Source organism: Canis aureus, chromosome 10 (assembly GCF_053574225.1).
Source record: "Canis aureus isolate CA01 chromosome 10, VMU_Caureus_v.1.0, whole genome shotgun sequence".
Lineage (NCBI taxonomy): Eukaryota > Metazoa > Chordata > Mammalia > Carnivora > Canidae > Canis > Canis aureus.
In genome coordinates this window covers 40,700,930-40,714,348 of record NC_135620.1, presented here as the reverse complement: position 1 = coordinate 40,714,348, position 13,419 = coordinate 40,700,930, and the positions used below count along the sequence as shown (strand labels likewise).

Below are 13,419 nucleotides of genomic sequence, written 5' to 3'. Positions count from 1 at the left end.
AATGCATAAAGTTTTAAAATATAAAAACCAAAGTTATCAGAAATCTCTAAATAATAACTTATATATATAAAATACTAGAAACACTCCCCTATCAGGTAGACCACACACATAAAACATTCTTACCTCATCATCCGAGTAGCTGTAGGCAGACGCTACAGCTACCCACATCTTACTGGCCACTGTTGCTGCTTGTTTCATACCAGATTTTAGGACATCCATCTTGGGTCCTGAGAGTATATTATCTAGCTTTAGCCCTGACAAAGAATTTACCACAGAACCCAATGAGCCATGTGGTGAAGAGCGCACCAGGGCTGATAAAGAAGTTGAACGTTCTTTATGACTGCGAGAAGGAGTCTGCTGCTTGAAACGCCCAGTAAAAGCTTTAGATCTGGATTCTGCAGGGGAGCTCTTTTCACTTTCAGGATATTCCTCTGCTGCTGGACCAGGCTCTAAAGGTAGGCTTGATCTTCTCTCTAAAGGGTGAGTAAATGCAATGGTAGTGCCAGACTCTCTGCTTCCCTCTCCGTGTAATTCCATACTGGAAGACTTGCTACCCAGGGGACTCTTTAGGTTCATATAGCTTTCAATTTCATCAGCCAGATTACGTGCAATTACTGGAGAGGACACCTTATCTTCAGAGTCTGGAGTTTTTTCTCCCGTACATTCAGTGGCCAAAAGAGACAAAGGATCTAGTCCAGTTTCAACATCCTCCCTCTCAACAGCTTTAACAACACCATATAAACTACTTCTCTTATTTATTACATCTTTGGATCCTACTTTCAAGTCTCTGGGCTGATTACTGTTACTATCATTTTGCAGACTGTCACATGCATCCTTTTTCATAGTAGTTTTAGCTACACTGTCATCAACCACAGGTTCTAGGGTCTCTTGACTCTCCTCAAGCATCTCTAATACCGAAGATCTGTGCTCAGAATCCCAAGTGCTTTCAGACATACGAGTCCTAGTGTCAACTAGATGACAACTAACACTGTCAAAGCTATGGGTGCTTGCAACCTGGAGTGGGGAAGTCTTAGGACAGGTCAATGCTGCTGTAAGAATCTTGGCATCTGCTCCCATCATAATAGCCACTTCACTTGAATTCAAATCCAAGCTGCTCTTCTTAAGCAACATTCCTGCTCGACTTTCAGAACTGAAACTACAACTCCGCTCTGGAAAATGCTTTTGTCTTTTATCTCCTCTATCACCATTCTTCTTGAGATTAGTAACTTCACCAAAGACTGCATCTTCAGCTGGATCCTGAGTAGAAAATGGCACATTTGCTGTATTACCTAAAAGGGAAAGTACAATATTAGAAATGAAACTCTACTTTCTGAAATAACTTTTAGAAAAATGTTTTTCTGAGTTTTGAAAAGTAATACATACTCAGCGTAAAAGATTCAGAGTTTAGAAGGTACAAAGAAAGTATACATAAAAAAGAACCAAAAAACCTCCATTCAGTCCTGCCTCCCAGAGATAACATTGTAATTAATAACCTGTCTTTCACCTTCTGTGCATACACATTTAAAAAAATCATGCAGTATATGCTCTATGCCTGTATTCTTCACCAAAATCTATCACATTTATCAAATATCAAATACATCTTACAGTTAAGAAGTTCTACATTCAATTTAAGAAATATATTTTGTGTTAAATAGCAGATCTAAAAAGACAGAATCTCTTCCCTTTTAGATTTCATATAATTTAACATATATTTGGCAGAAATCTACTCCACACAAAATAAATTTATAACCATGTAGGAATTCTATATTTTCTAAAATAAAAGCCTTACTGTTCCAAGTAAAATAAAGGAAACTAGAAGGGAGTGCTTAGACCTGGTAAATTCCAAGAAGGCTGATGAAATCTGAATAGGTAAAAACTTTTCAGATATATTCATTCCTTCAACAAACACTTAGATGTCTACTAGCATTTACTATATAAGGTGCTAGGAATATAATGGCAAATAAAACAAACATGATCCCAGACCTCTCACAGAGTTTAGTCTTGTTTGATCAAGTAGAACAAAATTATTCCAGTGGCTGTAGGAACTTCCCCCACTTTTGGGGGAAGCAAGTAGTCATCTTCTTTTTTTTTTTAAGGGTTTTTATTTGTTTAGTTTTTATTTAAATTCCAGTTAGTTATTATATAGTGTAGTATTCGTTTCAGGAGTAGAATTTAGTGATTCATCACTTACATACAACACTCAGTGTTCATCACAACAAGCAAGTAGTTTTTTTTTTTTTTTTTAAGATTTTATTTATTTATGAGAGACACAGAGAAAGACACACACACACACACACACACACACACAGAGGCAGAGACACAGGCAGAGGGAGAAGCAGGCTCAATGCAGGGAGCCCGATGTGGGACTTGATCCCGGGTCTCCAGGATCGGGCCCTGGGCCGAAGGCAGCGCCAAATCACTGAGCACCGGGCTGTCTTTTATTCCTTGCTCCCATGCAATTTTTTCCACTCCAAGACCAAAAGCTGTTTCCTATTTGAATCATTATCAGAACTTAAGTCTACTCATTCATACATATTTAGGATTCTCATTTATTTTTTAAAAGGTATAATGACTGAGAAGATTTGAGAGAAAAGTTATCTTTTAATAAAGTCTTCTTTTTATCTACCAATTAAACAGAACAATAAGCACTTAGAGATATTTCACAGCTTTTAGGAGAATTAAATTAGCCTATTTTACAACTCTGAAATTTGTGCCTGCTTTGAAAATTTTTACCAGTATTTGAGAAACAGATCTTAGCAAATTTACTGGTTCTCATGGTATTTCCAGGAATTTAGTGGCACATTTTTTTCAATTAAAAAAAAAAAATTGACCCTCTGATATACTGGCCAAAGCTCCACTACTACCTCTTCCTTTATTGGAATCAGTCTTCCCACATCAAGATATAACATGGAAATAGGATGAGTTAAAGAAGGAAGAAAACATGCTAGTCCCCAGATCTTATCCATGTCAATATTTTTTAAATTTTATTTAAATTCAATTTGACACCATATAGTATAACACCCAGTGCTCATCTCGTTATCTCGCCCTCCTTAATGCCCGTCACTTCTATGTCAATTTTATGAGTAGATTATAAACCTTTGATAAAATTCTGCCCTCCTCCTTTTTCATTTTTAAACCTGCTAGCAACAGATTGGGCAAACAGAACACAGAACATATTATTTTTTCAAAAACCTTTAGCTTCACCTCTTGAATACTACCTGCCCCCCAAAACAAGCAAGCTAAACTTGCTGTCAGTAAACTTTAAAAGGAAAAACTTTTGGAATAAAGAGTATTCCTACATGGATTTAAGAAGGTAAACAAATTGATTTTTTTAAATATTTTATTTATTTATTCATGAGAGATACAGAGAAAGGCAGAGACACAGGTAGAGGAAGGAGTAGGCTCCTGATGCAGGACCCCATCCCAGGGCCCCAGGCTTCATCACCTGAGCCAAAGGCAGATGCTCAACCACTGAGCCACCCAGTTGCCCTGCAAATTAATTTCTATAAGTCACACAATAGATATCCTTAAGACAGTTGACTTTTGAGAAGTGAATTATAGCTGCTACTAAAAAAGGGAAAAAGACACAGGCCAATCTCTTTGTTCTTTGAAATCATACACTTAGATGCAAGCCTTCAGGGCACTTGGAAGGCCTAAAACATAATTAAAAGTAGTAAACTCAAATTCAAGGGAGTCACACAGAAGAGTTATTCATTACAAATACTGAATCATAAATAAGTGGCTCAAGGTGCCTATAAAAACTGGCCAAACTAAAGACACACTGGTATTTTCTGTAATACAACACAATGACAGGAATCTTTTTCTCCCACTGCCTTTCCATAGCCACACAAAAGCCCCCCTGGAATTCAATGACATCACTACCTCTCTGTTCTTAATGAGTATAGTAGGAGGCCCCCTCTCACTATCTACCATGAGAAAGAGGTACCAAACTGAGAAGAGGCATACAATAAGAAAGTATTCCCAGTAACAATGAAATACTAAACACCCCTCCTTTTAAACACTAAACATTTTAAACAACTTTAAGTTTGAATCCTATACACAGGTAGGATTCAAACACTTCTGGCTCTTTAGCATGTTCATTACAATTAAGTCATCAATTTAATGTCCTTAAAAACTATTTTAAATATTTAGCAATCAGTACATAAAGACTCACCAGTGCTGCTCCTCCTGCCACTGAGATCAAATATACCAGATGGAACTTTTACAATGCTGCTGCCCCACGCAGGAGGCTCGGTAGGACTCTGTGGCTCTGCACTGGGTTGTGAATGTTTTGCCACCATAGCAGAGATATCACACACCTCTGGGGAAAAAAATATTTGGATGTTATTCCTACTTTCACTAAAATTCAACAGAAACCATATATTGATTTTTGTATATTTTGCTTTTCTATATTTTTCTCCAAGTGGGAGTGAATATGTGACTATTTTATACAAGTTTATTGGGTCTGATTTACTTTATGCCATCAATGTTGCCATGAAATAAATGCTTTATTTTAGCAACAATAATCCTAACTTGAGCATTCCTGTGAATAAATTAAAGATTTTGGCCTCCATTTACACTCCCATCACTTTGTAAAGTAGGGGAGAGGCTTGCTTCTGCATAACTCTAGAGCCTAAATTAAGTGACATCATAAAGAAAAGTATACTTCTGTATAAGAGGGTAGGAAGAACATCTTATTACCATAAAGCCAGAAAATTCCTCCACATTTCCATAAAATGATTACTGTAAGTCATATCTACTTCAATGAGAACCATTTAAGAAAACAAAAGACAAAAAACAGGAAACCACAGACACTATTTCTAACCTACCAATGAAAAATACCTTAGAAGGCAGCCCCAGTGGCGCAGCGGTTTGGCGCCACCTGCAGCCTCAGGTGTGATCCTGGAGGCCCGGGATCGAGTCCCTGCATGGAGCCTGCTTCTCCCTCTGCCTGTATCTCTGCCTCTCTCTCTGTGTCTATGAATAAATAAATAAAATCTTAAAAAAAAAAAAAAAAAAGAAAAAGAAAAGAAAAATACCTTAGATATTTGAAGGACTTTTAGTGAAACCGTATTTTAAAATAAAACAAACATTAGAACACAGGTTTGATGACTCAAAGTTTAGTCCTGGTTCTATCACAAAATAGCTATTTATATACCTTTGGCAAATGAATACCTCAATGGATTGTAGTTTCCTACAGAATTGAAGGCTGACCTATAGTCTCTAAAGATCTCTTAAATTCTAAAATTGAGAAACTACTCGTTCTCTCCATTTATAACACAACATAATATCTTATAAGCCCAAAACTTTATTTCTTTCTAGAAATTATCATCAAAATTATAGATTAGTACACGGGCTCCTAGCTGGCTCAGCTGGAAGAGCACACAACTCTTTATCTCGGGGCCATGAGTTCAAGCCCCATGTTGGGTGGAGAGATTATTAAAAATAAACAAACCTAAAAAAATGAATATGGTATTTTTCTTTTTCTTTTTTTTTTTTCTTAAGATTTTATTTATTTATTCATGAGACACAGAAAGAGAGAGGCAGACACACAGGCAGAGGGAGAAGCAGGCTCCACGCAGGGAGCCCAACATGGGACTCGATCCTGGGTCTCCAGGATCACACTCCAGGCCAAAGGCAGGCGCTAAACCGCTGAACCACCCAGGCTGCCCGAATATGGTATTTTTCTAAGTAAAGCTAGTAAATACCAGTACTTAACCTTCTGTTTGCACTTTTGTTTTAGTTATCACTTCTCTTGCTGCTCGTTCTTCAGGCACATGAATTTCTGCATCATCCTTTAGAAGTTCATCCTTAGACCCATAGCCTTGGTCAGACTGACCACCTGTTGAAAAAGAATGCAGGCTTATAGGCGAATGCTTTTACTCATTGTCAAGGTATAAAATGTCAAAAGAAAATTCCATTGATTCATACAATTAAGTTTACAGAAAAGGAAGACAAGAAAGCTCACAAAGCACACAGAACATTGTAAACAAATGATAAGAAGCAAAGAAAAGGAACAAAAGCAACAACAAAGACTAAAAAATTTGGAAGCACTGAACCTTAGTTTCCTCATCCATAAATTAATAGATTTGGACAAGATGTTCTGAAAAGTTTCTTTTGGAGTATGTCTTTAGAATGCTACCTTTTGTGTAAGAAAAAAGAGGTAATAAACATATATGTTAACTTTTGCAAAAAGAAATGGAGAAATAATACACCAGAAAGCAATAAAACTGGTTAACTACAAGGTGTGGGGGGAATTAGGATGGAAGAGATAAAGGGAGAGGAAACTTCTCTAAATATGGTTTATTGTATTACTTTATTTTTGGAAATGCATCATTTTCTACATATTCAAAAAAATTAAATCAACAAAACTGGGATGAGGGTAGTAACTAAAATTGAATGTAAGCAGGAACAAATGAGACCAACTGTATTTCACATGAATAACTATATTGAAAGGATGGGAAATGGGTGTGGGGGAGAGGACTAATACAAGAAACTTTTCAACACATTATTTTGAGTCTATATCCTAAGCCTGGGGGAGAAGGGGGTAAGAGACAAACCCTGAACTCCTTAGAAAGTTTGTTTCTTCCAGAATAATAAATGTAGCAATTCTGAAATTATTTTATGTATACTGCAAGACTGAGCAAACAAGTAAAAATAATGATGGTTATTGGGAGCCAAAATTCTCACTGTGGAAGAAGAGAGATTTTTTAAAAATGAAATGAGGGAAGGCAAAGAAAAATCTGTGGGGTTGATTTGAAACTGGAAGTATTCCAAGGGGCACCCGGGTGGCTCAGTTGGTTAAGTGTCTGACTCTTGGGTTTCACTAAGGTCATGACCTCAGGTCATGAGACTGAGCCCTGTGTCGGGCTCCGCACTCAGCGGGGAGTCTGAGATTCTGTCTCCCTCTTCCTCTGCCTTTCCCCTCTCCTCTCAAATAAATAAATTTTAAAAATAAAAAAAAAAATGGAGGTATTTCTAAAACTATATACATTTTTTTCATATATATATATTCCAGCTCTGCTGAAAAAGTCTAGAAGCAGTAAGTAGGCACACTAGATCGTGGCATCTAAAATCTATTGCCCTCCCCCCCAAAAATAAGTAAATAAATAAAAATAAAAATAAAAATAAAATAAAATAAAATAAAATAAAATAAAATAAAATAAAATAAAATAAAAAACTAAAATAAAATAAAATAAAATAAAATAAAATAAAATAAAATAAAATCTATTGCCCATTGAAAGGAACCTGGGATCCTGAAGAAATGGCTGATTCCAGATCTCAGGCAGGAAAGCTAGAAGAATGAACCAGGAACATTTCATTGTACAACGATGTACGACATTTCAATGTACATTTATAACATCTTATAAATGTAGGCAGAGAAGAGAGTTGGCAAAATCACTACTTTTAAAAAATTATTGGGGGGTGGGGGCAGAAGGAGAGGGAGAATCTCAGACTCCATGCTAAGTGCAGAGCCCAATGCAGGACTTGATCTCACAACCCTGAGATCACAATGTGAGCAGAAGAAATCAGATGCTTAACCAACTGAGCTACCCAGGTACCCCAAATCACTACTTTATAGTAAGGACCAGTTAAGGCAGAATCATCAATGGATGCTAAATTTAAGAGAGAAAGTATGATAAGAAAGAGGGTATTACTGTATAGTCTCAGATCTCCTCACAGATAGCTTATCACCTGCAGGGATGATAATAACTAGGAGAAAACAAATACTAAGACCAGGTGATCAAAATTAGTATCAACAATGAGAGGCAGACAGATAATGCATGCCTCTGGGATGTGACAATCTGAGAAAGACACAATGTCACTTTTGTAGTAGAGCCATGGATGTACAGCCCAATCTAATCACACAGAAACATCAGACAGACTCAAACTAAGGAGGATTCCACAAAATAACTAGACTGAATTCTTCAAAAAGGTCGAGGTCATGAAAGACAAAGAAAGAGTAAGGAACTAGGCTAAAGGAGACTGCAGAGAGGGAGCCAGAGTGCCACAAAGGACATTACAGCAATTGACAAAACTGGAATGCAGACTATAGACTAAAGTAGTGTACAGATATTTTCCTGAATTTAGTTAACTGTACTATGGTTTATCAGAGAAAAATACCACTAAAGTATTAAAAGATAAAAGGTCAAGATGTATGCAACCTGTCACATGATTCAGAAAAAGAATGTGTATATGTGTATACAGAAAGAAAAAGATAAAGCAAATGTGAACTAAAAGTGAGTGAATCTAGGGAGAAGTTATTCAAGTGCTCTCTGTACTATACTTGCAACATTTTCATAAGTTTGAAATAATTTCAGGATAAAATTTTAAATAGGTCTATTTGACCTACAAGTTCTATCATTTCAAACTGAAACGAAGACTGAAGACTAACTGAAACTAAGTTCCTAGAGAATCCTTATAGGGGATGTCAGTGAAACATGAAACAAGCACACACAGTTGTCCCTTGAACACACTGGCCCTCCCACCCCCCACAATCGAAAATCCAGGCATAACTTTTCACTCCCCAAAACTCACTACTAAAGCCTACTGTTGACTGGCAGTTTTACCAATAACAGTCTATTAACACATATTTTCTGTTATATATATATATTATATACTATATTCTTACAGTAAAGGAAGCAGAGAAAAGAAAATGTCATTAAAAAACCAAGTATTGTAATAGAGTTGTATGATGACAGATGGTAGTTACACTTGTGGTGAGCACAGCGTAAGGTAAAGAGAAGTTGAATCACTACGTTGTATACCTGAAACTAATGTAACAACTCATGTAAACCATACTGAAATTTAAACTTTTTTTAAAAGGAGAAAAAAAATCCTAAGAGAAAATACATTTACAGTACTGTATTTATTTAAAAAAAAAAAAAAAATAAAAACTGGCATGGAAGTGGACCCGTGCAGTTCAAACCCATGTTGTTCAAGAGTAAACTGTAGTGCCTTCTACTTTCTACTGCTTGTTACACTGCCACTCAAACTGTAGGTCTGCAATATATTTTTTAAAAAAAAGAACAAAACTTCTTTACGTACCCCTGGTTAGAATGATTAACTTCTCAGTTTTTTATTGGCCCCACAGAAAGTCTGATAAGGCGTTACGGCACCATGAAATGGACACCAGACTGGGGTCTAAGCAGACAGATTAAACCAAGATATGCGCCCTCACCCTCTGCCAAGCTAAGTGACTCCATATCAGGTACCAAGTGCAAGATTCTACAAGAGAATCTTTCATGAAAGAGGAACTTAAGCACCTAGGTTGGAGTCTCCAAAAGTATCAAATGATGTCACCAGAAACTCTACAAGGACCCATAATCACTGTAAATTCAGCAACAAGGCCTCAGACATTTGAAATGGAACTGAAATGATATGTATGGAAAAAGGATCTGAAGTTTCTTCCCCAACTATTGGAATCTTTATACCAATCACCCAGAATAAAAGGAGATTGTTTTTTCATTAAAGGAGATATGTTTAGAAGAGTAAGGATAGTATTTATTATTATTTTTTAAATTATAATTATTCTGGTGAAATGGTTTCATATCACAATATTTTTTTCCATAAATGAAACCCATTTCTTCTTAGAAGTTTCAGGAAAAAATACAGGAAGAAATAAAATAAGGTGACTTTAAAATTAAAGTCACATAATTCCTACTGTTGAAAGAAGGTTAAGTTACAAATAGGATTGTAACCTATAGTTCTATGTTGACTTTCAATGATTTAATGATGCTGCAAACAAACGCCAAAGGAACAATTATAGCAAGGTACAGTGTATTTTCAAATAAGATAACAAATATGATTTGCAAAATGATCGTAAAATGTTAGCTGGATATTTTCAGTGGTACATATATGATTACACTTATCTGAAGGAGAAAAAGCCAAGAAAACTAAAAGTGATTTCCACCTACAACAATAAACACAACAAAAGGTCTCTCCCCCACCCTTGCCATGTCAGCAAAATTTAACCTAATAAATGGGAAATTACCTGAAGTGGTTAACATTCAAGGGTAGAATTAATGCACACGTGTATCCATAGCTTCACGTCATACAAGTCTGTCTGCACCCCACACCATGACAGCCAAGGACAAATGCAGCACCAAGAAACAGCACAGAGCAAAAAGCAGAGCAACAAAGAGCAGAAAAAAGGAAACTTCAGTCATTGAGACAAGTTCATCAGATGAAGCACAGGAATTAAAGACTTAGGATTTTTTTTTAAAGAAAAGCTTGAGATATTAACAATAACAACAACAAAAAAGAAAACAACACAAGAAGAAGGATGTGCAACACACATATATTTGTTCAATGTGCTACCTGAATTACGCCTTTTTCTAATTTCAGGACAGAATGTATGCCCGTAGTTTTGTACGTAAATGTAGCTTCAGAAATTTCTCAGACTTAAAAAGTGTCATTTAAAATAATTACTCTGCAAAGAGAATAATCTATCTCATGGTGTGTGACTTATTTTTTCCCTCTATAATATTCATAACCTCAAATTCTTAATATTTTCCATTTAATGGAAAAAAGATCTGCAAGTTGTATTACTAATATTCAAGTTCCTCAGTTTCTAATCCCCCCAGTTATACTGTATACTTTCACAAATTAATGATGAATAAAAACAAAGGAGCACCATGCTAGAGCCTTCTGCACAGCACTCCAAAGTTAATTTTGCAGTGATCTGCAATCAGAGGTGTAATTTCGTATTTATATATAGTATTTTTAAAGCATTCATTGCACAAACTCAAAGGAGGGTAAAAGCTTTTTAAAAAGGGAAAGACTTAACAAGAGAGTAAGTGAAGGGTTAGTAAAATCCAGATTTTAGTACCTGTGCTAAAGTGATTATCAGTGGAATCAAGTCTGATTAAATCTCTGACGAAGACTGTGTGCTCCCCATTGTTAGCATCATTAGAACTATCCACGCTACCGTGGCTCACCGTGTCCCCATCACTTCCACCTGTGGCACTCTGAGGAGCTAAAGATAAGGACAACAGCAGTTCAATAACTCATGCACTGATAATCTCTGAAACTAAACATGAAGGCCCCACAATTCATTTACAGTTGCAGAACACCTTCTAAATTTGTATGGGGGGAAATAATTTCGTACTAATGTAATCTCTGTTTTCACTTGTATATGAAAATATCAACAAGAATTTCATTTATGTTTTCTACTTCATACAATTAAATACTCCTATGCCTACATAAAGCTTATGTTTCAGCAAGAGAGTATCTTTCCAACCACATGTATTACCTGATATTGAGGAGACCTGTGACTTTTGCACGGTCTTTTTAAGCGGCTGCCTAAATTGTGCCAAGCCACGTACCACATTCCGTACCTTCGTCCATAAGAAGATACCACTGCGGGTACTGCTAGGCCACGGGCTCTCCAAAACTACCTAAAGGTAAAACTACAGTTAAAAATAATGCTCATTAGGAATACTTGATCTTTTAAAGAACTACATACATGATATATACATAAATAACTATAGCTCAAAATTTTAAAAGAAGTTTCATGATTAATAAAAGGTACAAAATGTATCAATCTTAATAAGCAGCATGTTGTCCAATGTCAATCCCACTTACCTTATTATAATAACCATAAGTAATAGCATTTGGCTTTATCTTAGCAGTTTTCATTTCAAATAAGACTCTCACTGCTAAAACAGGATGACCCCATAGTCCACAGAGCTGCATGACTACACGATAGCACACCTAACAAAAAATAACATCAAAGCATTAGCAGTTAGCATATTAGTCTACCTATGACTTGTAGAAATCTTTTGATTACTCAGTTCTTCTCAAAGTCATCCAGCACTAATTGTCTTTTGTTCTTAATCTCAGTAAATTTTTAAAACCTACTCATTAATGAAAATACCAGCATTATTAACTATTTCACATAAGACCTATGTGCATGTGTGCCACTTATTTCCGCAACTAAGTTTACACAAAGAGAATGACTATTATTCTCCATAATTTGAGAAGGAATTCATTTTTTAAATTTAAAATGATTAAAATAACTCTCTCCCAAATCAAACTCTATATTCTGTGCTAAAGGAATTAAACAACATCTCCAGGATGCTACCTAACAAAAAAGATTCTGTAAACTCATGCCTTAGAAAAGTATAAGAAGAAACTTTAGGGGTGCCTGAGTGGCTCACAGTTGGTTAAACATCTGTCTTCAGCTCAGGTCATGATCTCAGGGTCCTGGGATCGAGCCCCAAGTTGGGCTCCCTGCTCTAGCGGAGGGATCCTGCTTCTCCCTCTCCTTCTGCCTCTTCCTCTGCTTGTGCTCACTCTCTCAAATAATCTTTTTTTTTTTTTTTAAAGAAACTTTAAAACACAACAACATTTTTAGCAAAGGCTTTCCTGAGAATGTGTTTACTGAGGAGGGCTAGATCTGATCACAAGAAGACAAGTGAGGTTAGAAGATTACAGCAGAAACCACGGAGAGTGAACCGGTATCTCAAGTGCTCCTGGCAAAGAGGTGAGCCAGGTGACAGGAGCAGCAACGGTGCAGCCACAGACTGTCTCTCAGCTTAGTCTGAGAAGAAGGAAGTACACACAGAGAAGACATTCTTGTTGGGACTTGTAAAATGTGTTCTGTTTACAGCAGAGTTGGTTAACATAAAGGTACCATAGGGGATCCCTGGGTGGCGCAGTCGTTTAGCGCCTGCCTTTGGCCCAGGGCGCGATCCTGGAGACCCGGGATCGAATCCCACGTCGGGCTCCCGGTGCATGGAGCCTGCTTCTCCCTCTGCCTGTGTCTCTGCCTCTCTCTCTCTCTCTCTGTGACTATCATAAATAAATAAAAAAAAAATTAAAAAAAAAAATTAAAAAAAAAAAAAAAAAAAAGGTACCATAAAGCCCAGTTGGTCTCTCAACTAAAGGGCATAGTAAAAAGATTTCAGAAGGGATATTTTAGTCAAGAGAACAGGAGAAATGAAAAAAGACATGAAAAGGCCGATGGTCATAAAGATGAATACTTGGGAGCCAGAGACGGAGAATATAATTTAGAGACAGAAGGCAGTCAGAACCTGAGAGCAACTCTATAAATAACAAGTTAAAGAAGTGTTACGAAATTCCATGAATCAGGAACAACTGAAGGAACTAGGTAAGATGTGTAAAGGGAGGGCAAGAATGTGGCCCACGAGGGTTCTTCAAGTATCTGAAGAGTTGTCATACTGAAAGAGGGAAGAAACAGTTTGTACAATTCCAGAAAAGCCACATGGAGGTGAAAGTGAGCTCAACAACAACAAAAAAAAACATACACTTCCTAATCACAGACCCAATCAAGCAGAGCAAGATCTCATTTGCTATACTTTCTACAGAGGATCAGTGTTAGGTTCAAGTTGTACTGAAGAATCTTAAAATCCTATCAACTTTTAAGACCCTGTGAGCCATAAAGGAGGAACTCAC

General features: G+C 36.6%; 1 protein-coding gene across 3 annotated transcripts in view; it reads right to left on the bottom strand.

Annotated features, from left to right (window-relative positions):
* Positions 1-13,419, bottom strand: part of DENND4C (DENN domain containing 4C) — a 124,627-nt gene that overhangs the window by 25,045 nt on the left and 86,163 nt on the right. For 2 of the 3 annotated variants that reach the window (XM_077912107.1, XM_077912110.1), the window contains 6 exons: positions 11,587-11,715; positions 11,255-11,399; positions 10,832-10,978; positions 5,720-5,842; positions 4,175-4,321; positions 124-1,289 (listed from right to left, as the gene is read on the bottom strand). In XM_077912107.1, coding sequence (XP_077768233.1) covers positions 124-1,289; positions 4,175-4,321; positions 5,720-5,842; positions 10,832-10,978; positions 11,255-11,399; positions 11,587-11,715 — 1,857 coding nt within the window. The remainder of the gene's footprint in view (positions 1-123; positions 1,290-4,174; positions 4,322-5,719; positions 5,843-10,831; positions 10,979-11,254; positions 11,400-11,586; positions 11,716-13,419) is intronic. The other variant, XM_077912108.1, reaches the window with a different exon arrangement.